Source organism: Ovis aries, chromosome 17, assembly GCF_016772045.2.
Source record: "Ovis aries strain OAR_USU_Benz2616 breed Rambouillet chromosome 17, ARS-UI_Ramb_v3.0, whole genome shotgun sequence".
NCBI lineage: Eukaryota > Metazoa > Chordata > Mammalia > Artiodactyla > Bovidae > Ovis > Ovis aries.
The window spans coordinates 14387059-14412536 of NC_056070.1; the positions used below are offsets into that span (position 1 = coordinate 14387059).

At 42.6% G+C, this 25478-nt stretch overlaps 1 protein-coding gene across 1 annotated transcript in view; it reads left to right on the forward strand.

The window, feature by feature from the left end:
* The window catches only part of FREM3 (FRAS1 related extracellular matrix 3), a 112527-nt gene that overhangs the window by 67177 nt on the left and 19872 nt on the right, over positions 1-25478 (forward strand). Inside the window, 2 exon segments of the mRNA XM_004017521.6 lie at positions 774-899; positions 17648-17899. Of these exon segments, the coding sequence (XP_004017570.3) occupies positions 774-899; positions 17648-17899 (378 nt within the window).

Genomic DNA, 25478 nt, shown 5'->3' on the forward strand with positions numbered 1-25478 from the left:
CACTTGACTCTATGAGTGGAAACAATCCACTTCAAATTTTTATTTTTTTAAAACAAATACATGTATTTCAACTATACACTGCATTCTTAATGAGAAGCCTTGGAAAACATTGAACAACCCCAAGAAAAATAGTACACATCAAGAAATGACCAATATTCATACTCATATTGCAGCCACTGTTCTGATGATGCCTATGTGTGTGTTTTTACATCCCAAACTGTGTGACAGAGAACGGTAATATAACAGATGTGCACACACACACATCCAGCTCAGAAAATTTCAATGGGAATATTATTTTAAGAATTAAGAGCAGTATGAGTAGCTTATTTTTCTCAGCCCTGTGTCTTACCCATGGTGTCTGCTTGATATGTGTTGAATCAAATGTTTGCTGAATAAAGCAAAAACATTTCTTTACACTCATGAATAGATAACCTGATTGTTAAAAGCATTTAAAAAAATTAAAAGTAAAACACGGAAATCTGTGATCTTTATTTAGAAAACCTAAAATGTGACCTCCAAAAAAGAATTGCTGATATTCCTTCCCATTTCAGTGCTGGATAACCCTTTTAACATTTCAAAAGGAACCTCCTAAACTTAATTTCACTACCTCTCCAACTCCACTTAATGACAGATATTTCCTATTCTTACTATATTCCGTAGAGCTGGAATATATAGAGGTCAAGGTTATGTACATTTCCACTCGGGTTGAAATATCACCAGTATCACCAATCAAACTTAAGTCTTGCTAAAATGTTATCTCTCCTCTTTTCTAGAATCGACAGTTTATATTCCAGAGGCAGAATACAAAATAGAGGAGGATGCTGGGGAGCTTTTGATTCCTGTAAGACGGTCTGGAGACATAAGCCAGGAACTCACGGTCATTTGCTCGACGCATGAAGGTATGAGACTTTGCTGGCACTGATATCCAGGAATAGGGCCCTTAGTACAGGACTGTGGTGATGCTGGGAGTAGCTGGGTGGTGAGTCAAATGCTGGGGAAGACAAGGAAGCCTGGACCATTCACGGTGACTCCCGTGCAACCCTGTGAAGGTATCCTAACTCCTCTGCCCTGGTCTCCTAGATCAGGGATAAAATCGTATTCAAAATGAGGATTCCATTACATTACCATATGTAAAATAGACAGCCAGTGGAAGTGTGATGGAGGGTGCCAGACACCCAAAGCAGCTGCTCCGTGGCAACCTGGAGAGACTGGGTGGGGAGGGAGGTAGGGGGGGGGGGGGGGGGTCCAGGATGTGGAGGACACATGTGTGCCTATGGCCAGTGCATACTGGTGTATGGCAAAAACCATCACAATAGTGCAAAGCAAAATAATTTAAAAAATAAGCCCCTCTGTTGTGAGGTTTCCACGGTGGTCTAGTTGTTAAGACTCTGAGCTTCTAATGCCAGGGATGCAGGTTCGATTCCTGGTCAGGGAACTGTTAATAAGATCCCATGTGCTGTAGAGCTACTAAGCCCATGGGCCACAAGTATAGAAGCCTGCTTATCACAGCAAAGACCCAGTGCAGCCAGTGATGATAACAGTAATACAAAACTTCTGTTGTGACTACCCACAAAATTTTGTGAGGGTCAAATGAGACATTTGATGTAAACTAGTTTATATATGCTGGTGAAAAATATAGTAAGGATTCTTATTTTTAATAATCATGTTTGCATCTTGGAGACAGTGTGAAATAGTCACTATATACTCAATCTCTTTCTTCTCCTCCCTCCAGCCCCGCCAACAACTAAAAATGCCCCCCAATTATAATAGGCCACAATGCCCTATTCTTTCTGACCTCACCACTGCTATAGTCAGAATGTAGCTGTGTCCACTCCCTAAAGGTCATGTTTTCTAGCTCATTAGAATTATGTGATGGGCAAAAATGACGGAACCACATGCAAATTCTGTGAAAGTTAGCTACACTTTTCTGTACGCATGTCACTGCTGACACCAGATGTGTGCAGGTTTTTCCCACACCAAGTAATTCTCCGGTTTATGCAGACACTGAGTGGGTTTCCTAAAATTCTATTCAATTCTGACACTATCTGCCCAGAGACAACAGAGAACCCACAGTTTAAGAACTCGGTCCCACAAGACTGCTCCCACTTCAGATGCCAAAAGCAAGTCCAAGTTGTCACCTGTGCTTCTAATTGATGGGGTATAAAGTAGAGGTTCCCACCACCTCTTCTTTGGGTCCAGTGATTTTCTAGAACAGTTAACATAACCCGGGAAAACAGATCACTTATTAGATTACAGGTTTATCAGAAAGGATGAGCTTCCCTGGTGGCTCAGACGGTAAAAAATCTGCCTACAGTGCAGGAGACCTGGGTTTGTTTCCTGGGTCAGGAAGATCCTCTGGAGAAAATGGCTACCCACTCCAGCATTCTTGCCTAGAGAATCCCATGGACAGAGGAGCCTCAGTACTGGGAGAAGGAAGAGACACATAAGCTAAGGAGGGTGGAAGGGACACAGAACTTTCACGCCCTCCCAGCAATCTAGAAGCTCTCTGAACTCCTTGACTAGGACTATTTTATGGAGACTTCATTACTTAGGCATGATTGATGATTAACTCAACCTCCAGCCCTTCCTCTCCCTGGAGGTCAGGGAGTGGGACTGAAAGTTACAACTGTCGCCTGGTTGGTTTCCCTGGCAACCAGTCCCCATCTGATAGCTCCCTGAGAGCACCAGCTACCACTCATTGTTTGTTTTCAGTCACTAGGTCGTGACTGATTTTTTTGCCACTCCATGGATTGTAGCCTGCTAGGCTCCTCTGTCCACGGGATTTCCTAGGCCAGAATACACTGGAGTGGGTTGCTATTTCCTTCTCCAAGGGATCTTCCTGACCCAGGGATTGAACCAATGTCTCCTGCATTGAAAGGCAGATTCTTTACTCCTGAGCCACAAGGTAAGCCCATTAGCATAGAGAAGGTACCTGGCTTCAAAGACTTAGGAGATGCGTGTTGGGAAATGGGGACAAAATCCAAAACTTTATTACATCACAAGCTAATTTATTCAGAGTTCACCACAGCAAGAGGGTCAACCACCATCACTGCATTTGGCAGAGACTCAAAGGCAGGCATCACTTCATGCAAATAGACCGGGAAAAGTGGAAACAGTGACAGATTTCATTTTCTTGAATTTCAAAATCAATGTGGACGGTGACCACAGCCATCAAATTAAAACACACTTGTTCCTTGCAAGAAAAGGTATGACAAGATTAGACAACGTATTAAAAAGCAGAGACATCACTTTGCCAACAAAGTCCATACAGCGAAAGCTACAGTTTTTCCAATAGTCATATACAGGTGTGAGTTGGGCCATAAAGAAGACTGAGTGCTGAAGAACTGATGCTTTCGAATTGTGGTGCTAGAGAAGACTCTTGATAATCTCCTGGACAGCAAGGAGATCAGAGCCAGAGACTCCTAAAGGAAATCAACTCTGAATATTCGTTGGAGGGACTGATGCTGAAGCTGAAGCTCAAATACTTTGACCACCTGTTGCAAAGAGCTGACTCATTGGAAAAGACCCTGATGCTGGGAAAGCCTGAGGGCAGGAGGAGAAGCGGGTGGCAGAGGATGAGATGGGGGGATGGAATCACCGACTCAATGGACATATGAGTTTGAGCAAGTTCCAGGAGATGGTGAAGGACAGAGAAGCCTTAGGGGTTGAACGGCCGTAATGGCAAAGGCAGGCAGAGGAGTGGGAAGCTTTATAGTGAAGAAAGGGTGTGCCCTGATTAGACGCTGTCATCTTGGATAAACTGGAGGCAGCCTGTGGATGGACAGGGGAGCATAGTCGGCTTTCTCTGGTTGCTCCCAAATTGGAAGCCAGGCATGAATCAGAAAAGCTGGGGGTTATTGATTAAGTTCTGACAGTTTGGGATAGGTGATTAATAGCGGTTGCGGTTTGACACTGAAGTGACTTAGCAGCAGCTAGTTGCTGCAGGTTGTGTGTCAGAGTTCTATTTTTATACATGATCTGACCTTCCATATGTCCAGGCTGTCAGAATCTGTGCTTACGCTCGCTAAACCTTGACAACACACAGCATAGCCACAACAATAAACAATTATCTATCTAAAATACAGGGACTTCCCTTTGGCTCATACAGTAAAGAATCTGCCTGCAATGCAGGAGACCCAGCTTCAATCCCTGGGTTGGGAAGATCCCCTGAAGAAGGGAAGGGCAACCCAATACAGTATTCTGGCCTGGAGAATCCCATGGACAGAGGAGTCTAATAGGCTACAGTCCACGGGGTTCACAAAAAGTTGCACATAACTGAGAATCTAACACTGCTGGTGTCTAAAATATCAGTGGTGCCAACGTTGAGAAGAGAAATAGGAATGAATTCTCCTCTGCCCCAGGGGACAGGGGATTGGGCAGTAAGTCAGGAATTCATTTTGAAATACCAGCTGTTACTGAAAGAGTGAGGTGGGGTCCGGCTGCTTGCCACTCAAAAGCCGCGAGACAAGTCAGGTCGGTGGAAAAGAAAGTTTGCTTTATTTCAGATCCTGGCAACTGGGGTGGGTGGATGGCAGACATCTGTCCAAAGGCCTGCTCTGCCCCAACTGGCGTCCAGAGTGACAAGAGCTTTTATAGACGGACAGAGGGGGCTACCTGCAGAAATAGCCAGTCAGCTCTGACAGTCATCTTCAGACTGGTTGTTGGTGGTCTGACCAGCATCATCTTGACTGTTTAAGGCACAGTTAATCTTCAGTTCCAGGATCTGTTTGTTCCCATTTCTTGAGGCCAGTTCTCAGAATTGTGGCAGCTTATGTCATGAGTACAGTCTGGTCATCGTGTGGTCAGCTTCTTCACCCTGGTGTTCTAATATGTAAGACCATTGATAGGCTATGGCTCAAACTATTGTCTATGCCCTTGAGAAAGAACCAAAGGCCCCTGACTATGCTTCATGACCTCATCATTGATATTCTGTCTCCTTTGACTGTTTTCCTTTGTTTCTGCATTTCTCACCTCTCCAATTACGTTTATTTATTTTTTTATTTGACTGAAGTTTTCCACAGATAAAAGGAAGGTAAAGGACATGGTGGGGAGGTAAGGACCATAGGGTCCTGCACTGTTTCATGACTATAACATTATTGCATAGGACATAACCAAATACAAGGACAAGGCCTTGTAGCACGATGTTCATGTTTGGCTATGTTTAGAGTTGGGAAGTCCTGTAGTCTGCTCCCCTCGCAAAAGCACCAGATATGCCAACTACCTGTACCTTCAGCAACTCAAGTTTTGCTGCTGTTGTTCAGCTGCTAAGTTGTGTCCAATTCTCTGCAACCCCATGGACTGCAGCATGCCAGGCTTCCCCATCCTTCACTATCTCCCAGAGTTTGCCCAAATTCATGTCCATTGAGTTGGTGATGCCATCCAACCATCTCATCCTCTGCCACCGCTTTTCCTCTTGCCCTCAATCTCTCCCTGCATCCAGTCTTTTCCAATGAGTTGGCGTTTCACATCAGGTGGCTAACGTATTGGAGCTTTAGCATCAGTCCTTCCAATGAATATTCAGGGTTGCTTTATTTTAGGATTGACTGGTTTGATCTCCTTGCTATCCAAGGGACTCTCAAGAGTCTTCTCTAGCACCACAGTTCAAAAGCATCAGTTCTTTGGTGCTCAGCTTTCTTTATGGTTCAACTCTCACATCCATCCATGACCACTGGAAAACCCATAGCTTGACTATATGGATCTTTATTGGCAAAGTAATGTCTCTAATTTTTAATATGCTGTTTAGGCTTGTCATAGCTTTCCTTGCAAAAAGCAAGTGTCTTTTAATTTTATGGCTACAATCACAAGCCACAGTGATTTCAGAGCCCAAGAAAATGAAATCTGTCACTGTTACCATTGTTTCCCCATCTATTTGCCCCCGTGAATTGATGGGATTGGATGCCATGATCTTGGTTTTTTGAACTTGAGTTTTTAGCCAGCTCTTTCATTCTTCTCTTTTACCCTCATCAAGAGACTCTTTAGTTCTTCTTCACTTTCTGTCATTGAATTGTTATCATTTGCATATCTGAGATTATTGATAAATCTCCCAGCAATCTTGATTCCAGCTTGTGAATCATGCAGCCTGGCATTTCGCAGGACGTACTCTGCACAGACGTTAACTAAGCAGGGTGACAATACACAGCCTTGTCAAACTACTTTCCCAATTTGGAACCACTCAATTGTTCCATGTCCTGTTCTAACTGTTCTTTCTTGGTCTCCGTACAGGTTTCTCAGGAGACAGGTAAGGTGGTCTGGTATTCCCATCTCTTTAAGAATTTTCCGCAGCTTTTTGTGACTCACACAGTCAAAGCTGTAGTGTAATCAATGAAGCAAAAGTAGGCGTTTTTCTGCAGCTCCCTTGCTTTCCCCATGATCCAGCAAATGCTGGCCATTTCATCCCTGGTTCCTCTGCCTCTTTGAAACCCAGCTTGTACACCTGGAAGTTCTCGGTTATGCACTGGTAAAGCCTGTCCTGAAGAATTTGAGCTTAACCTTGCTAGCATGTGAAATGAGTGCAATTGCCCGGTAGTTTGAACATTCCTTGGCGTGTTCCTTGGCATTCCTTTGAGATTGGAATGAAAACTGACCTTTTCTAGTCCTGTAGCTACTGCTGAGTTTTCCAAATTTGCTGGTGTATTGAATGCAGCACTTTAACAGCATCATCTTTTAGGATTTTAAATAGCTCAGCTGGAATTCCATTACTTCCACTAGCTTTGTTTGTAGTAATGCTTCCTAAGGCCCACTTGACTTCACACTCCAGGATGACTCAACTTCTTCCCTGGTATTACCCCATGTGGGAAAAACAGCAAGAAGAAAAACAAGGTGAGGTAGTCCTTGAGGACTTCTTTGCTAGTTGATCCCCAGAAGAATGTGCCAGCCCTCTCTCCCATGTCCACACAGAGCTTTAGTTGGAGTCTTTGCAGAGGAACAAGGGCCTGGATCTTTGGGGCCGTGGCCACAGGTGGGCGGAGCCACTGATGGAGGAAGTGCCCTCATCCTCTGCTCAGGATTCCTGCTGGGCTACTTCTGGTACCGGTGGCATATTTTCTGTCCCCAAGCAGAGTGTCTGGAGGACAATGATTCTATGCATGGGAGAAATAAAGTGATAAACAATCCAATTTGGAAGATGGTATATAATTGCTAAATTGGGAGAGGCCACCCCTCTGCCTCTGGAAAGAGCTACCCTGTGGAATGACAAGCAGAGGAAAGAGAGAGCTCAGAAGGTCTGACAGTGTGATATGGAGATGTCTCCACCTCAAGTGGGAAAAGTTACACCCAAACTCACCTCCCGGCAAGGGCATTAGGTTCAAAAGAGCTGGTGTTCCAGAAAACTCCCTGCATAGCTGACACACGCAGCTCAGACTGCTTGGCCCCTGAGCTTTACCCTTTGATTCCTCACACTAAGGACTGTTCTCGTTCTCATGCTTGCAGCAAAAAGTTTAAAGAGAGACAGTATGACAGAGTCAGGGTCCTTACCTAGAGTATGAAACCAGGGCGTGCACAGTCACATCCTGATTCTTCTACACCTCTGTGAGATTATAAGACAGCAAACACTTGTACAATTTGCATGCGCATTCAAGCAGCATTGTGGTATTCGTTGTCACCTACTCTCCATAGATGCTTAAATATCTCAGTACATAAAAGTTTAATTTGGTTATTTAAACCTTTCTGAAAGTCTTGCTAAAATAAATGCTTACCAATTACTTATTCTCATGAATAAAATAAGTATAAGCTGATGTGTAAACAGTTGAATGGAAAGCAGACTCATTCTTTGTACATTAATAATAATTTACGGATGCTAAATATGTATTCTACTTACAAGCAGGTGAAAGAAGTAACTAGTTTTATGCTCTGATTTCACGGGGACCACAAGGTCCCAAAATGTCATCAGTGTCCTCAGACAATGATGTAGAGGTATTATACTAAAAAAAAAAAAAAAAAAAACGGTTGGGAGAGGAAAAGGGCTAGAGGAATAAATTGTCCCTCAACTGGCTATGTTGGAAAAGGACATGCAAATTAGACACTTCCTAGCCGTGTCTTATTCTCAAGATAAATGTCATCTGTCTTTTTCTTCTCATTAGTCACTTTCTTATTAGGAAATTATTCTTTATTGGAAAGACAGCCAGTGAAGAGCAAACCACAGGATGTAAAACCAAGAGAACAGGAACAGTATTGAATCATCCTGTGGTTTTGGTCAACCCCAAGTCAAACATGCTGAGGCTTTTAAATAATCAACTTTATCCAGTTGAAAGGGATGGTGTGGTCAGCCACAGTCATGTGTCACCCCACTTCTCTGATTGGCTGTTTCTCTGGGTAAAGTTAAGGAGGAGATGAAAAGCAGTTTCCAAGCACATTCAGCAAAAGACTTTCTTTTTTCTTTCCTTTAAAAAAAATCTGTTCATTTATTTGGTCATAGTTGTGTATGTTAAGTTAGAGAAGTTTTACCTTGCACCTCAGAGGAGTTCTTTGGATGATTTAAAAGCTCCTTGACTCTAGGTCTACTGAGGGTAAATGCTCTTGCATATCAAAACATGTCTTTATTTCAACCTCAGTCTTGAAACTCTAGATTGACAGTTACTACCTCAAAGCACTTTGAAGTTATTATTCCATTGTCTTCCAGCTTCCATTGTCTTGTCAAGAAGTCTGCTCTTAGTCTGAAAGTCATCTTTGTAATGAACTATCTCTTCTGTGCATTTAAGTGATTTCTCACATGATTTGATCTGAATCTGTGGAAGATCTGGGGACTTTCCTTGAAGAAGTTTTTCTCCAAGGAGGATTTGCATTGCCTCTTCTGGCATCTGAGAACAATGTTGACCCAGAAACACTCCTGCTCCCCTGCATCCCGAACCAGATCCCAGAGTCTCAGGCTCAGCTCCCTGATGGGCCACAGCCCAGTCTCCCTTCAGTGCCGACTCTGACTTCCAGCTAGAGTGGGATTTGCTTCTCTAGCTATCGAGGGGTTAGGGCTCGGTGGTTTTAGGGTATTATTTTTGTTTTGTTTTGCCCTTTGATGATTTCTCTTACTTCCTATGAGCCCAGAAAAGATGGAGTAATTAGTTCTTCTAGATATTTTGTAGTGGTAGAGCATCTCAGAATACCTAGCCAGCCAAATTGCTGGGAACAGAAGTCTCAAAGACTCCTCTAGATAGACAGTCCCACGCTGCTCCAAATCTGTCCCCCTCCCCCAAGTCATGGACCTTTCTAGGTATGAAATGAACTGTGCCGGGGGCTTCTGACACTGTCTGACTTAATCAGGAATTAGATGCTGTGCTTTTAAAGAAAGGTGATTTCTTGTCTCACTGCCCTATTAAAAATACATATTAAAGGAAATTTGTATGCTTAAAAGAATGTATCATGTATAATCAAGAAGGTATAATCAAGTAATATAATAAGACAAAGTGGGGAAGTTAAAAAATGCTCTAATCGGAAGATGAATCTTTGACTCCTGGACAAGACACTGGGGTGTTCTCTGCCTCAGTTTCTTCACTGATAAATACCCTGCATGCTTAGTCACTCAGTCATGTCCAACTCTTTAGGATCCTTCAGGATGTAGCCCACCAGACTTCCCTGTCCATGGGATTCTCCAGCCAAGAATGCTGGAGTGGGTTGCCATTTCCTCCTCCAGGGGATCTTCCTGACCCAGGGACCGAACCCGTTTCTCCTGCATGTCCTGCATTGGCAGGTGGATTCTTTGCCACCAGCGCCACCTGGGAAGCTTCCCTTACAGCTTCAGAGCCAGCTGCTAAAGTGTCTTTATGAAAGCAACCTGGAAATGACACCTCAGTACTCCTTGGAGACTCTATTAAATAAGGGATTTGTCCAGATCATAGCGAGAGACCTCAGTGTATATCTCAAGTCACATTTGATGTTTTGGAAACAAAACTTTCTCCTCTAACTCTTGGGGATTCTTAACTTGCTGTCAATAAAATAGAGCCTTTTTTATAACTAAAATAAATACCAGTATTCCATGTTCTTGACTGTTCCATGCAGCTGCTGCTGCTAAGTTGCTTCAGTCGTGTCCAACTCTGTGCGACCCCACAGACGGCAGCCCACCAGGCTCCCCCATCCCTGGGATTCTCCAGGCAAGAGTACTGGAGTGGGGTGCCATTGCCTTCTCCAATGCATGAATATAACTGATCAAATGGTTCCCCAAAGTAAAATTTCCAGAATCCTAGGAAGAAGAGGCCATTTAGGCAAACTGAATATTTTGATTACATGAGACATAATTAAACTATCTCTTTTCCCCCATCAACTCTCGTTAAAAGCTTGTATGGATTGTTTTGCTTTCTGTTTTAGCAGAATTCCACAAGTCAAATGATTTTCAATAAGAGTTATATTTCAGTCTTATTATTTAACCCAGAAATCTACCTACTTAAATGCATTTGTATTTCAACCAATGGAGCTATCAGCTGAAAAAAAATTAAACAGGAAGGGGAAAAATACCAGTCACTTTTGTTTCATGAATTGTGATAAATCTATATTTGACTATTCATTAGGTGAAATATATTGAGAAATATATTTAATAAAGATTTATAAAGATAATATTGGGTACTTACTCTGCAAGTCTGGTGTGTATCTGCTTTTAATATTTATTCAGAATGGCTAAATGTGTAGCTTCTGACAGAGATTTTTTTTTTACACAGCCTTTCTTACCAACATTCTGCATTCTAGATGACTAGGGGAAAATAAAAAAGTATATTCTCCAATGTATATTAAATTTCAGGCTCTTAAAAAACATATCAACCATTGCTTGTTACTTAATCAGATTGTTATAAGAATTTATGACTTTTTTCCTTTTTGTATGTATACCTTGGAACATAAAAAGTCTCCTTGACAGAGTTTCTCATTGCTTCCAATGGTCTTTCTAGAATGCCAGCCACTTACTTTCTTATTTACTTGGGGACTGCCTGTCTCTACTACTTGATAGCTCTTGCCTCTGACATCCTAAGAACCAACTTCTCCTTCCTTACTTGAGCTTCAAGAGCTCTTTCATGAGTAGATTTCCCAGGACTGAGCAGGGTGGAAATGTCATGCTGCTGCTGCTGCTAAGTCGCTTCAGTCGTGTCCGACTCTGTGCGACCCCATAGACGGCAGCCCACCAGGCTCCCCTGTCCCTGGGATTCTCTAGGCAAGAACACTGGAGTGGGTTGCCATTTCCTTCTCCAATGCATGAAAGTGAAAAGTGAAAGTGAAGTCGCTCAGTCGTGTCCGACTCTTAGTGACCCCATGGACTGGAGCCAAAACACAGGCTGGCCCCGGAAGTTCCTCACCAGGTGATAATCCCCCTGTAAGCCATCCATTTCTAACAGTTTCTCTCTCTGCCCTAGCCAGTATGTTTTATGCTCATTGATTTTTCCAGCTCTAATCTTTTCTAGGTTCCTGGAATGACAAACCAGTTAATTTGTTGTTTCCTATTAATTCTAAAATTTGTTCCATTGAAAAATCATCCTGAGACACTTTGTGAGTCAGTGCTCTTCTGGGCAAGTCCTCTGAAGTCAATTTGGAAACAATTCTTATGTTTTAACAAGCTATATTTATATGTGTAGTGCACACTCATAGACATCAGCTTGTACATGCGTTGATTCATATTAGCAAGAAGAAGGTGGATATTGGCGTCAGCATGCATATATGCATTTACCTTAGCTATAAGCAAGACAGACCCTTGCAGGACCTCGAATGTCCCATCTAGAAGCTCACTGTCATATCCCCATTGCTTCTTGTTAAGAAGTGTGATGGGAAATAACTGTGCTTTACAAAAATCGCTTATTTGATATACTGAGTTATTTTTTTTTCTTAAATGGGTGTTTCCAGTTTTGATATTGGATTGTAAGAGTTCACTGGCATATTCACTGGTATATTCTGGCATCAGAGTCACCCCACTCACTCCCTTTCCCCACACACAGCACGTGGGATCTTAATTTCCCAGCCAAAATTCAAAACTGTGCCCCCTGCAGCAGAAGCATGGAGTCTTAACCACTGGACTTAAACATAGAGTTATTTTAAACAGTCTTTGTCTCCTAAAACTGTTCTGTCTAAATCATTTCAATTACTGTGACTACTCTTTACTCTTTTAGCTCTATACTTGTGTGTTACTATGTTTTTAACACCAAAAAAAAAAAATGCATTAAATTGCACTGTTGGTGGGATTGTGACATGGCATCTAATTGCTATGGCAAACACTACAAAGGGGCCTCAAAAAATTAAAAATAGACCTACCATATGGTTTCCCTGATAGCTCAGTTGGTAAAGAATCTGCCTTCAATGCAGGAGATCCCAGTTCGATTCCTGGGTCAGGAAGATCTGCTGGAGAAGGGTTAGGCTACCCACTCCAGTATTCCTGGGCTTCCCTTGTGGCTCAGCTGGTAAAGAAATCCACCTGCAATGTGGGAGACTGGGGTTTGATCCGTGGGTTGGGAAAATCCCCTGGAGAAGGGAAAGGCTACCCACTCCAGTATTCTGGCCTGGAGAATCCATGGACTATATAATCCATGGGGTCCCAAGAGTTGGACACGATGGAATGACTTTCACTTTCATGGTCCAACAATCCTACATCCAGGTGAGTGAAAATTGCTCAGTCGTGTCTGAGTCTTTGCAACCCCATGGCCTACACCATACAGTCCATGGAGTTCTCCAGGCCAGAATACTGGAGTGAATATATATTCCCTTCTCCAGGGGATCTTCCCAAACCAAGGATCAAACCCAGGTCTCCCATGCTTCAGGTGGATTCTTTACCAGCTGAGCCACCAGGGAAGCCCAATACATATACCTATACAACCAGGTATATATCCAGAAAAATTAAAAGCAAGGTCACAATATATTTGCACCTGTGTTTGTAGCAACATTATTCATAATAACCAAGAGGTTAAACCACCCAAGTATCCCTGACTGGATGAATGGATAAACAAAATGTGGTATATCCACGCGATGAAACTTTGTTCAACCTTAAGAAAGAAGGAAGATTCTTGCAATATAGATGAAACTGGAGGACATTATGCTAAGTGAAATAAGCCAGAAAGTACTGTAAGATTCCACTTAACTGAAGTACCCAGAGTAGACAAATTCATAGAGACAAAATGTAGAAAGGTGGCTGCCAGAGACGGGGCAGGAAGAAGTGGCGAAGTATTTAATGGGTACATACTTTCAGGTTTTTTTGTAAGATGAAAAAAGGTATGAAGATCTGTTCAGTAACATGAACAGATATACTTTAAAATAGTTAAGATGGTACATTTAGGTTATATTTATTTTATCACAAGGAAAATAATGCACTCGATCCCAGAAACCCCACTCCTAAGTATTTACTCAAGAGAAATAAACATGGCATACTGACTCAAAGACCTGAATTTGAGTGTCTGTGGCAGCATTATTCAGAATAGCTAAAAAACTGGGAACAACCTAAATTATCAACCGGTAAATGGAAAAACAAATAGTGATGTAACCACACAATAGAGAACCCTATTCAAGAGTAAGAAGGAACAAAATCCTGACACATTGATGAATCTTAAACGCATTATGCTAAATGAAACAAATCAGATGCAAAAGACTAATAACTGTGTGATTTTACTTACACGGAATTCTCATAAAGCAAATAAATCTGTAGTGACAAGAAAATGGATGAGTGGTTTCCAGGGCTTGGAGACAAGGAAGAAGATGGATTACCAGAGGTACATGTGTTGGTGGATAAAAAATGTTCTATCCTACGCTTGTGGTAATGGTTGCATGATTATATGTATTTGTTAAAACTCATCAAATAGTGCATTTAAATTAGGGAATCTTGACATGTATAAATTACTATAATTAAAATTTTAAATGCACTGTCTCTAAACTGAAATTCAGTCAACATTGTATTCTTTATAAAATAACAAGTAATTCCATGGCTATATTTTAGTATCACACAAAGAACTCTACCTAGGGCGTGAGGGTCAGAGTACTGAGATGTGACTCATTGGAAAAGACCCTGATGGTGGGAAAAAATGAGGGCAAGAGAAGAGGGAGGCAACAGAATATGAGATGGTTGGATGGCATCACTGACTCAATGAATAAGAGTTTGAGCAAACTCAGGGAGAGAGTGAAGGACAGGGAAGCCTGGCATGCTACAGTTCATGGAGTCGCAAAGTCAGACACAACTTAGAGACTGAAGGTGAGTGACAACTTACAGCTGCCACGGGAAGGGTAGGGGCGGGAGCAAATCCATGCATAATCATGGTATAGATTCTCTGGTCATAATTTATCTGTTCTTCAGTCTTCCAGTCTATAATATGAACAAATTAAGCTAAACCACCCTATGATCCCTCGGTTTATTTAGTCCCTAATCTAAACAAAACTTATTCAGTATATATCCTATTCAAAGATCCTGATGCTGGGAAAGACGGAGGGCAGGAAGAGAAAGGAGCAACAAAGGATGAGACGGTTGGATGGGATTACCGACTCAATGGACCTGAGTTTGAGCAAAACTCTGGAAGATGTTGAAGGACAGGGAAGCCTGGCATGATGCAGTCCATGTGGTCACAAAGAGTTGGACACGACTGAGCAACTGAACAGCAACAACAGTTCAAAGACCACTAAATGTGAATCACGCCAAAATACCCGGGGCTGTTTTCAAAGTCCTCTAATTACCATATTAATATTCGTGACTGTAAGAGACAGTTTAGTTCAGTTCAGTTGCTCAGTCGTGTCCGACTCTTTGCGGCCCCATGAATCACAGCACACCAGGCCTCCCTGTCCATCACCAACCCCCGGAGTTCACTCAGACTCACGTTCATCGAGTCCGTGATTCCATCCAGCCATCTCATCCTCTGTCGTCCCCTTCTCCTCCTGCTCCCAATCCCTCCCAGCATCAGAGTCTTTTCCAACCAGTCAACTCTTCACATGAGGTGGCCAAAGTACTGGAGTTTCAGCTTTAGCATCATTCCTTCCAAAGAAACCCCTGGGCTGATCTCCTTCAGAATGGACAGGTTGGATCTCCTTGCAGTCCAAGGGACTCTCAAGAGTCTTCTCCAACATCACAGTTCAAAAGCATCAATTCTTTGGCACTCAGCCTTCTTCACAGTCCAACTCTCACATCCATACATGACCACAGGTAAAACCATAGCCTTGACTAGACGGACCTAGTCAGCAAAGTAATGTCTCTGCTTTTGAATATGCTATCTAGGTTGGTCATAACTTTCCTTCCAAAGAGTAAGTGTCTTTTAATTTCATGGCTGCAGTCACCATCTGCAGTGCTTTTGGAGCCCCAAAAAATAAAGTCTGACACTGTTTCCACTGTTTCCCCATCTATTTCCCATGAAGTGATGGGACCAGATGCCATGACTTCATTTTCTGAATGTTGAGCTTTAAGCCAACTTTTTCACTCTCCTCTTTCACTTTCATCAAGAGGCTTTTTAGTTCCTCTTCACCTTCTGCCATGAGGGTGGTATCATCTGCATATCTGAGATTATTGATATTTCTCCCAGCAAACTTGATTCCAGCTTGTGTTTCTTCCAGCCCAGCGTTTCTCATGATGTACTCTGCATAAAAGTTAAATAAGCAGGGTGACAATATACAGCCTTGACGTACTCCTTTTCCTGTTTGGAACCAGTCTGTTGTTCCATGCCCAGTTCTAACAGTTGCTTCCTGACCTGCATACAGATTTCTCAAGAGGCAGCTCAGGTGGTCTGGTATTCCCATGTCTTTCAGAATTTTCCGCAGTTTATTATGATCCACACAGTCAAAGGCTTTGGCATAGTCAATCAAGCAGAAATAGATGTTTTTCTGGAACTCTCTTGCTTTTTCCATGATCCAGCAGATGTTGGCAGTTTGATCTCTGGTTCCTCTGCCTTTTCTAAAACCAGCTTGAACATCAGGAAGTTCACGGTTCACGTATGGCTGAAGCCTGGCTTGGAGAATTTGGGGCATTACTTCACTAGCATGTGAGATGAGTGCAATGGTGCGGTAGTTTGAGCATTCTTTGGCATTGCCTTTCTTTGGGATTGGAATGAAAACTGACCTTTTCCAGTCCTGTGGCCACTGCTGAGTTTTCCAAATTTGCTGGCATATTGAGTGCAGCACTTTCACAGCATCATCTTTCAGGATTTGAAATAGCTCCACTGGAATTCCATCACCTCCACTAGCTTTGTTTGTAGTGATGCTTTCGAAGGCCCACTTGACTTCACATTCCAAGATGTCTGGCTCTAGGTGAGTGATCACACCATTGTGATTATCCAGGTCGTGAAGATCTTTTTGTACAGTTCTTCTGTGTATTCTTGCCACCTCTTCTTAATATCTTCTGCTTCTGTTACGTCCATACTATTTCTGTCCTTTATCAAGCCCATCTTTGCATGAAATGTTCCCTTGGTATCTCTAATTTTCTTGAAGAGATCTCTAGTCTTTCCCATTCTGTTGTTTTCCTCTATTTCTTTGCATTGATCACTGAAGAAGGCTTTCTTATCTCTTCTTGCTATTCTTTGGAACTCTGCATTCAGATGTTTATATCTTTCCTTTTCTCCTTTGCTTTTCACCTCTCTTCTTTTCACAGCTATCTGTAAGGCCTCCCCAGACAGCCATTTTGCTTTTTTGCATTTCTTTTCCATGGGGATGGTCTTCATCCCTGGCTCCTGTACAATGTCATGAACCTCATTCCATAGTTCATCAGGCACTCTATCTATCAGATCTAGGACCTTAAATCTATTTCTCACTTCCACTGTATAATCATAATGGATTTGATTTAGGTCATACCTGAATGGTCTAGCTGTTTTCCCTACTTTCTTCAATTTAAGTCTGAATTTGGCAATAAGGAGTTCATGATCTGAGCCACACTCAGCTCCCGGTCTTATTTTTGCTGACTGTATAGAGCTTCTCCATCTTTGGCTGCGAAGAATACAATCAATCTGATTTCGGTGTTGACCATCTGGTGATGTCCACGTGTAGAGTCTTCTCTTGTGTTGTTGGAAGAGTGTTTGCTATGACCAGTGCATTTTCTTGGCAAAACTCTATTAGTCTTTGCCCTGCTTTATTCTGCATTCCAAGGCCAAATTTGGCTGTTACTGCAGGTGTTTCTTGACTTCCTACTTTTGCATTCCAGTCCCGTATAATGAAAAGGACATCTTTTTTGGCTGTTAGTTCTAAAAGGTCTTGTAGGTCTTCATAGAACCATTCAACTTCAGCTTCTTCAGCATTACAGCTTGGAGCATAGACTTGGATTACTGTGATTGAATGGTTTGCCTTGGAAACCAACAGAGATCATTCTGTCATTTTTGAGATTGCATCCAAGTACTGCATTTCGGACTCTTTTGTTGACCATGATGGCTACTCATGAGAGACAAGTAAGAGACAAGTGTACGTTATAATTCAGAGAGCTGTTATTTTTAAAATGCCATTTCCTGGTGGCTCAGACAATAAAGAATCTGCATGCAATGCAGGAGTCCTGGATTCAATCCGTGGGTCAGGAAGATCCCCTGGAGAAGGGAATGGGTACCCCAAGAATACCCAGTATTCTGGCCTAGAGAATTCCATGGACGAAGGAGTCTGGTGGGCTACAGTCGAACACCAGTCAAACACGACAGCAACTGTTCTCATTCTCTATTATCTAAAAATAGTTTGAAGACCCCACGGGGCCAGGTCCCCTGCTTAGAATTGTCTCTTCTCACTCGCTCTGTTCTGTCTCCTGTTTACATAGGCTCTGCCACAGGCACCATTTCTTCTGCAGAGTTCTCCTTCTCTGACTACGTCTCACGTCCAAGCGACCACACCAGCATCCTCCACTTTAACAAGGATGAGGCTGAGAGCACCTGCCGGGTCCTGATCATCAATGACTCTCTTTATGAAGAGGAAGAATCCTTCAGCATTTCACTGAGCCTGCCAAAGGGAGGACATCTGGGGGCCAAATTCCCCACCGCCAAGGTGATTCTTCTGGCTGATCGTGATGATGGTAAGCCTATTTCCTGTTCTCCACTCTTGGTTATAGCTGCTTTCTTCTCATCCTTTCCCTCAACAGTTGAAAGACAAATCAAGCTTAAGTGACCTATGAAAGAAATTGTTGATGTTGCTCCTTCTCTAACATCTCTGAGTGGCTTTTCAGATACATAATTATCACCAATACCAAGAACAAGGCAGTGATGCAGAAAGATTAAACATTTGTGTGTGAGTGTGTTAAATTATTTTTAAAAAGCACATCCCAAGGAAGTGACCTAAGACTTTAAGGAAGCCAAGAAGAGGACCTAGGTTAAATGTCTGATCACTCAACCAGGACTGCCCCACAGGACCCTCAACTTAGCAGTCCAAGGAGCCTCCCTCCCAACAATAGGAACATGAGGGCTACAAGTGGTACAAGGGTGCCATGAAGCTCCCATGTGTAGCCATCCAGATCTTCTCTTTTCCCAGCCCTACCCGCCTGGGAGTTTGGCTCTAGTCCCAGCTGAAGCATAGAGACAGGAAAGAATAGGATGCTCTTCACTCCTCAAAACCAACCCCTCCCAACCCCCGACTCCCAATACCAAGCCCAGTATTACTTTCTTAGTAATTGCTCTTTCTACAAGAGGCACTTTTAAGAGAAAATATTGATAAAGACAAGGCCAGCATCTGACTATTTTATTATGAGTCTCAAATTTGATTGAGCACTTCATCTCTCAAATATACCTCTCTCAGGATTTGAGTGGCTGTGAGTTGCTGTGTTCAGATCTAAATAGGATCAGACTGGGCAGCTATCACAGACTCAAAATTTGTGTGAATGCATAGATACAGTGCAGGGCTTCTGTGAAACTGAGAGCCATGTCAAGAGATAAACCAGACACAAGAGAAGACTCTACACGTGGACATCACCAGATGGTCAACACCAAAATCAGATTGATTATATTCTTTGCAGCCAAAGATGGAGAAGCTCTATACAGTCAGCAAAAACAAGACCGGGAGCTGAGTGTGGCTCAGATCATGAACTCCTTATTGCCAAATTCAGACTTAAATTGAAGAAAGTAGGGAAAACCGCTAGACCATTCAGGTATGACCTAAATCAAATCCCTTATGATTATACAGTGGAAGTGAAAAATAGATTTAAGGGCCTAGATCTGATAGATAGAGTGCCTGATGAACTATGGAATGAGATTCGTGACATTGTACAGGAGCCAGGGATGAAGACCATCCCCATGGAAAAGAAATGCAAAAAAGCAAAATGGCTGTCTGGGGAGGCCTTACAGATAGCTGTGAAAAGAAGAGAGGCGAAAAGCAAAGGAGAAAAGGAAAGATATAAGCATCTGAATGCAGAGTTCCAAAGAATAGCAAGAAGAGATAAGAAAGCCTTCTTCAGTGATCAATGCAAAGAAATAGAGGAAAACAACAGAATGGGAAAGACTAGAGATCTCTTCAAGAAAATTAGAGATACCAAGGGAACATTTCATGCAAAGATGGGCTTGATAAAGGACAGAAATGGTATGGACCTAACAGAAGCAGAAGATATTAAGAAGAGGTGGCAAGAACACACAGAAGAACTGTACAAAAAAGATCTTCACGACCTGGATAATCACGATGGTGTGATCACTCACCTAGAGCCAGACATCTTGGAATGTGAAGTCAAGTGGGCCTTCGAAAACATCACTACAAACAAAGCTAGTGGAGGTGATGGAATTCCAGTGGAGCTATTTCAAATCCTGAAAGATGATGCTGTGAAAGTGCTGCACTTAATATGCCAGCAAATTTGGAAAACTCAGCAGTGGCCACAGGACTGGAAAAGGTTAGTTTTCATTCCAGTCCCAAAAAAGGCAATGCCAAAGAATGCTCAAACTACCACACAATTGCACTCATCTCACATGCTAGTAAAGTAATGCCCCAAATTCTCCAAGCCAGGCTTCAACAATATGTGAACCGTGAACTTCCTGATGTTCAAGCTGGATTCAGAAAAGGCAGAGGAACCAGAGATCAAACTGCCAACATCTGCTGGATCATGGAAAAAGCAAGAGAGTTCCAGAAAAACATCTATTTCTGCTTGATTGACTATGCCAAAGCCTTTGACTGTGTGGATCACAATAAACTGCGGAAAATTCTGAAAGAGATGGGAATACAGACCACCTGACCTGCCTCTTGAGAAATCTGTATGCAGGTCAGGAAGCAACTGTTAGAACTGGGCATGGAACAACAGACTGGTTCCAAATAGGAAAAGGAGTATGTCAAGGCTGTATATTGTCACCCTGCTTATTTAACTTCTATGCAGAGTACATCATGAGAAACACTGGACTGGAAGAAACACAAGCTGGAATCAAGCTTGCCGGGAGAAATCTCAATAACCTCAGATATGCAGATGACACCACCCTTATGGCAGAAAGTGAAGAGGAACTAAAAGCCTCTTGATGAAAGTGAAAGAGGAGAGTGAAAAAGTTGGCATAAAGCTCAACATTCAGAAAACGAAGATCATGGCATCTGGTCCCATCACTTCATGGGAAATAGATGGGAAACAGTGGAAACAGTATCAGACTTTATTGTTTGGGGCTCCAAAAGCACTGCAGATGGTGACTGCAGCCATGAAATTAAAAGATGCTTACTCCTTGGAAGAAAAGTTATGACCAACCTAGATAGTATATTCAAAAGCAGAGACATTACTTTGCTGACTAAGGTCCGTCTAGTCAAGGCTATGGTTTTACCTGTGGTCATGTATGGATGTGAGAGTTGGACTGTGAAGAAGGCTAAGCGCCGAAGAATTGATGCTTTTGAACTGTGGTGCTGGAGAAGACTCTTGAGAGTTCCTTGGACTGCAAAGAGATCCAACCAGTCCATTCTGAAGAAGATCAACTCTAGGATTTCTTTGGAAGGACTGATGCTAAAGCTGAAACTCCAGTACTTTGGCCACCTCATTCGAAGAGTTGACTCATTGGAAAAGACTCTGATGCTGGGAGGGATTGGGGGCAGGAGGAGAAGGGCACGACTGAGGATGAGATGGCTGGATGGCATCATGGACTCGATGAACGTGAGTCTGAGTGAACTACGGGAGATGGTGATGGACAGGGAGGCCTGGCGTGCTGTGATTCATGGGGTTGCAAAGAGTCGGACATGACTGAGCAACTGAACATATCATTCTGGGGCTTCCCTGATGGCTCAGATGGTAAAGAATCTGCCTGCAAAGCAGGAGACCCAGGTTTGATCCCTGAGTCAGGAAGATCCCCTGAAAGAGGAAATGACAGCCCACTGCAGTATTTTAGCCTGGGAAATCCCACAAACAGTGGAGCCTGGAGGGCTACAGTCCAAGGGGTCCTGTTGTTCTAGGACAAAGGAAAATATGAGTGAGATTAAAGTTGGTTTGGTTTTTGTTTGTTTTGTCTCCTAAATTTTGTTTGTTGATATTGTATCTTGTGGACAAAATCTCAGAATGCTGTGAAAGGCCAATTTTGCTCTACTCAAAAAAAAAAAAAAAAAAAGTTGCCAGGGACTAAGTTCAGTTCCCAAATATATCTTCACAAGTCTCAAGAGAGAAGAATAAGTGTCTGGTGTCTATACCAGGGCTTCCCAGGTAGCTCAGATGGTAAAGTGTCTGCCTACAATGCAGGAGACCTGGGTTCAATCCCTGGGTCAGGAAGATCCCCTGGAAAAGGAAATGGCAACCCACTCCAGTATTCATGCCTGGAGAAATCCCATGGACGGAGGAGCCTGGTGGGCTACAGTCCACGGGGTCGCAAATAGTCACACACGACTAAGTAACTTCACTTCACTTCTGATGTCTATGCATTCTTCATTGTATAATTTCTTTTAAAAAAGTGCCCCCTTAGAATAAAGATAACTATTGTTTTTCTTAAAATAATGCATATGACAGTTCAATATAAAAAATGCTAACAACTCAATCAAAAAATAAGCAGAAGATCTAAATAGACATTTCTCCCAAGAAGACATACCAATGGCCAATAAAGACATGAAAAAATGCTCAACATCACTATTAGAAATGGCAAGTCAAAACTGCAATGAGACATCACGTCACTCCAGTCAGAACGACCATCATCAAAAAGCCTACAACTAATAAATGCTGGAGAGGGTGTGGAGAAAAAGAAGCCCTCCTATACCATTGGTGGGAATGTAAATTAGTGTAGCCACTTTGGAGAACAGTATCGAGGTCCCTTAAGAATTCGAAAGCACAGTTGTCATATAATCCTACATTCCTACTTCTGACTATGTATCCGGAGAAAATTGTAATTCGAAAAGATACATGCTTCCCAGTGTTGACTGCAGCACTGTTTACAGTAGCAACATGTAAGCAACCTAAACGTCCATCAGCAGATGAGCGGATAAAGATGTGGTGTGTATATACATACAATGGAATTTGCTCAGTATACTCAATTTTCAGTATGCTGAACAGAAATTTAGAATTTCTATTATATTCTCTGTGAAACCAAAGAGATATTAGGGACTGTCTACCAAGAGCAAATTTTGCCATTCATGATACCAATGGTTCCTTTGAATGGTGCCATCATATTTTGGCCTTGAGGAAACAACCACAGTGATTATTAGCACACCTACTACATGATTCTAATCTTTTGGACTACTTTTGCGAAATGACACGTCTCCTAATTCAGTGTTTAAGCAAAAACATTGATCAAATTCTATCACATCTCAGGAAGTAGTTCCATTGCTCTTTCAGCCAGGAATAAAAACATGTGTCCTACAAAACTGACTACTTGAAAGAAATTGGGAAAAGTCCATACTCATTTTCCAGGGTTAGCGTTTGTGTCTAGTAGGCCAGTCTGAGCGCATGTTAAATACCAGTAATGCTTCCTTTCTTCAGAAGTATCAAGTCCATCATCTTATAGCAAAAGCTTGTTTTCCTTTAGGCCAAGTGATGACACGATATATAGCAACATAAAGATGTAGCCAAGCAGCTCAAGAGTTAGAGCTGGGATGAAATGCAATGGCAACCCACTCCAGTACTCTTGCCTGGAAAATCCTGTGGACAGTGGAGCCTCGTAGGTTGCAGTCCCTGGGGTCGCTGAGAGTTGGACACGACTGAGCGGCTTCACTTTCAATTTTCACTTTTCACTTTCATACATTGGAGAAGGAAATGGCAACTCACTCCAGTGTTCTTGCCTGGAGAATCCCAGGGACAGGGGAGCCTAGTGGGCTGCCGTCTATGGGGTCACACAGAGTCGCCACAATGAAGTGACTCACCAGCTAGACTCTGGGAAATGTTTAGCTTCCTTAAATAGAGATCAACTATCCCCTCATCAGATGGGTCACCTGCAGGAACGTATTTGTAAAGGCAACTACTGTGGGGTGATGCTAAGCAAAGAAATTGCACAGGGGCAGAGACAGTCTAACAACTCAAGCCCCTGGCCCCGCACTGACAGGAAAATCCCGGTACACCAGCTCCATGCAGACAGAGGCCACAGAATATGGCCAGTAAATGTTCACTGAACTGATGCACAGTGCGCTGCCTGTGCATTCACCTGCTAAAGACCTTAGCTTCTACTTGCACTTAACAAGGCCAAGATGAAACTAAAGACCCTGGTTAATCAGCACAATGTGTCTGTTCTGTTTGTTAATACGTTATAGCAGGTCTCCACCTATCTGCTGGACACTGCACTTCTAACATGCCATTTGGAAATTCTTATATCTGCCACAAAAAAGAATTGCTGTCCAATTTCAGATGGTTCTTAGTTTTGTCCTGAGGTAATAAGATTTGTATAACATGCATAAAATTTGCCTGTATGGGAGGGGAGTTTGGTGAAGAATAGATACATTTATATACATGGCTGAGTTCCTTTGCTCTTCACCTGAAACAATCACAGCATTGTTAATTGGCTATCAGTCAGTTCAGTTCAGTTCAGTCGCTCAGTCGTGTCCGACTCTTTGCGACCCCATGAATTGCAGCACGCCAGGCCTCCCTGTCCATCACCATCTCCCGGAGTTCACTCAAACTCACGTCCATCGAGTCAGTGATGCCATCCAGCCATCTCATCCTTTGTCGTCCCCTTTTCCTCCTGCTCCCAATCCAATACCCCAATACAAAAAAAAAAAAAGTTTAAATTTGCCTGTAAAGATTGCCAGCTAGATGAGGGTCTTCTCAGTAATGGGCATATAACAGAATAATGACAGATTTAAGAAAAGTCTGTAAGGAAAACTTGCACAAAAACAAAGTGTTATTTTGGTGAAATTACATCCAATTTTTTTTCAATATGCTTAATACTATTGCTATGGGCCAAGATAAACTTCAACACAAAATGTTTTTAAAACTTGAAAGACACATTGCTGTACTGTAAAAACCAGAAAACTGTTCGGAAGGAAGAGTAACACTATGCTTTAGAAGGTTAGTCATATGATAATACAGTTGTTAACGGTTTTAAATGCAGAAAGAGTTTTATTTCAGTTCTTATTTTAGGCATTATAGCTCACTTGACACCGTTTGAAGTTTAATAAGTGTATTTTGGTTGTTGTGCCACTGATTAGCACTGTTGGCTTGCACACATCTTTCTGCCTATACTTGCTGCATTGTGGTCACTTATATTTCTCAATTTTTTCTACTCTCTCAATTTTCCTGGATCCACTCTTCTCTCCATCACTCTTTCTCTGTCTCTGTTTTATTGAGTTTCTTCCCCTCTGCCAGTCTCCCTGGTGGTTGACACCTCAACAACCATTCTCTTTACTCATTCACACTGGATGATCATACCCTCTAAAATAATACAGGATTGTCCACAACTTGTACACTGCTGCTGCTGCTGCTGCTGCTAAGTCACTTCAGTCGTGTCCGACTCTGAGCGACCCCATAGATGGCAGCCCACCAGGCTCCCCCGTCCCTGGGATTCTCCAGGCAAGAACACTGGAGTGGGTTGCCATTTCCTTCTGCAATGCATGAAAGTGAAAAGTGAAAGTGAAGTCGCTCAGTCATATCTGACTCTTAGCGACCCCATGGACTGCAGCCTACCAGGCTCCTCCGCCCATGGGATTTGCCAGGCAAGAGTACTGGAGTGGGGTGCCATTGCCTTCTCCAAACTTGTACACTAGCGACTCCTAAATCTCCAGCCCTGACTTGATTCTTGAACTCCAGATTCACACATTAACGCCTTTCCACCCCTAGCCAAGACTGTTTGCCCTCTTATCTTCCCAACTGAGTTTATGATGACCCCATCCCCACACCAGCAGGGCATCCTAGAAGCCACCTACGTCCAATCCCTGGATGCTGCTCAGGACACTAACTACATCCATCTCTCCCACACCGTCATCATCTCCCACTCCATTACTAGTATATACACCAGTGAACATTTCAAACCATTCTCACACCAAGGAAACCAGAATCAAAAGAGACAAAAAAAAAGTTGAGCAAAAAAAGAAAAAAAAAGGAAGGGACACGTGTACCCCAGTGTTGATCACAGCACTGTTTATAATAGCCAGGACATGGAAGCAACCTAGATGTCCATCAGCAGATGAGAAAGCTGTGGTACAAATACACAATGGAGTATAACTCAGCAATTAAAAAGAATACATTTGAATCAGTTCTAATGAGATGGATGAAACTGGATTTCCACTTACAGAGTGAAGTAAGCCAA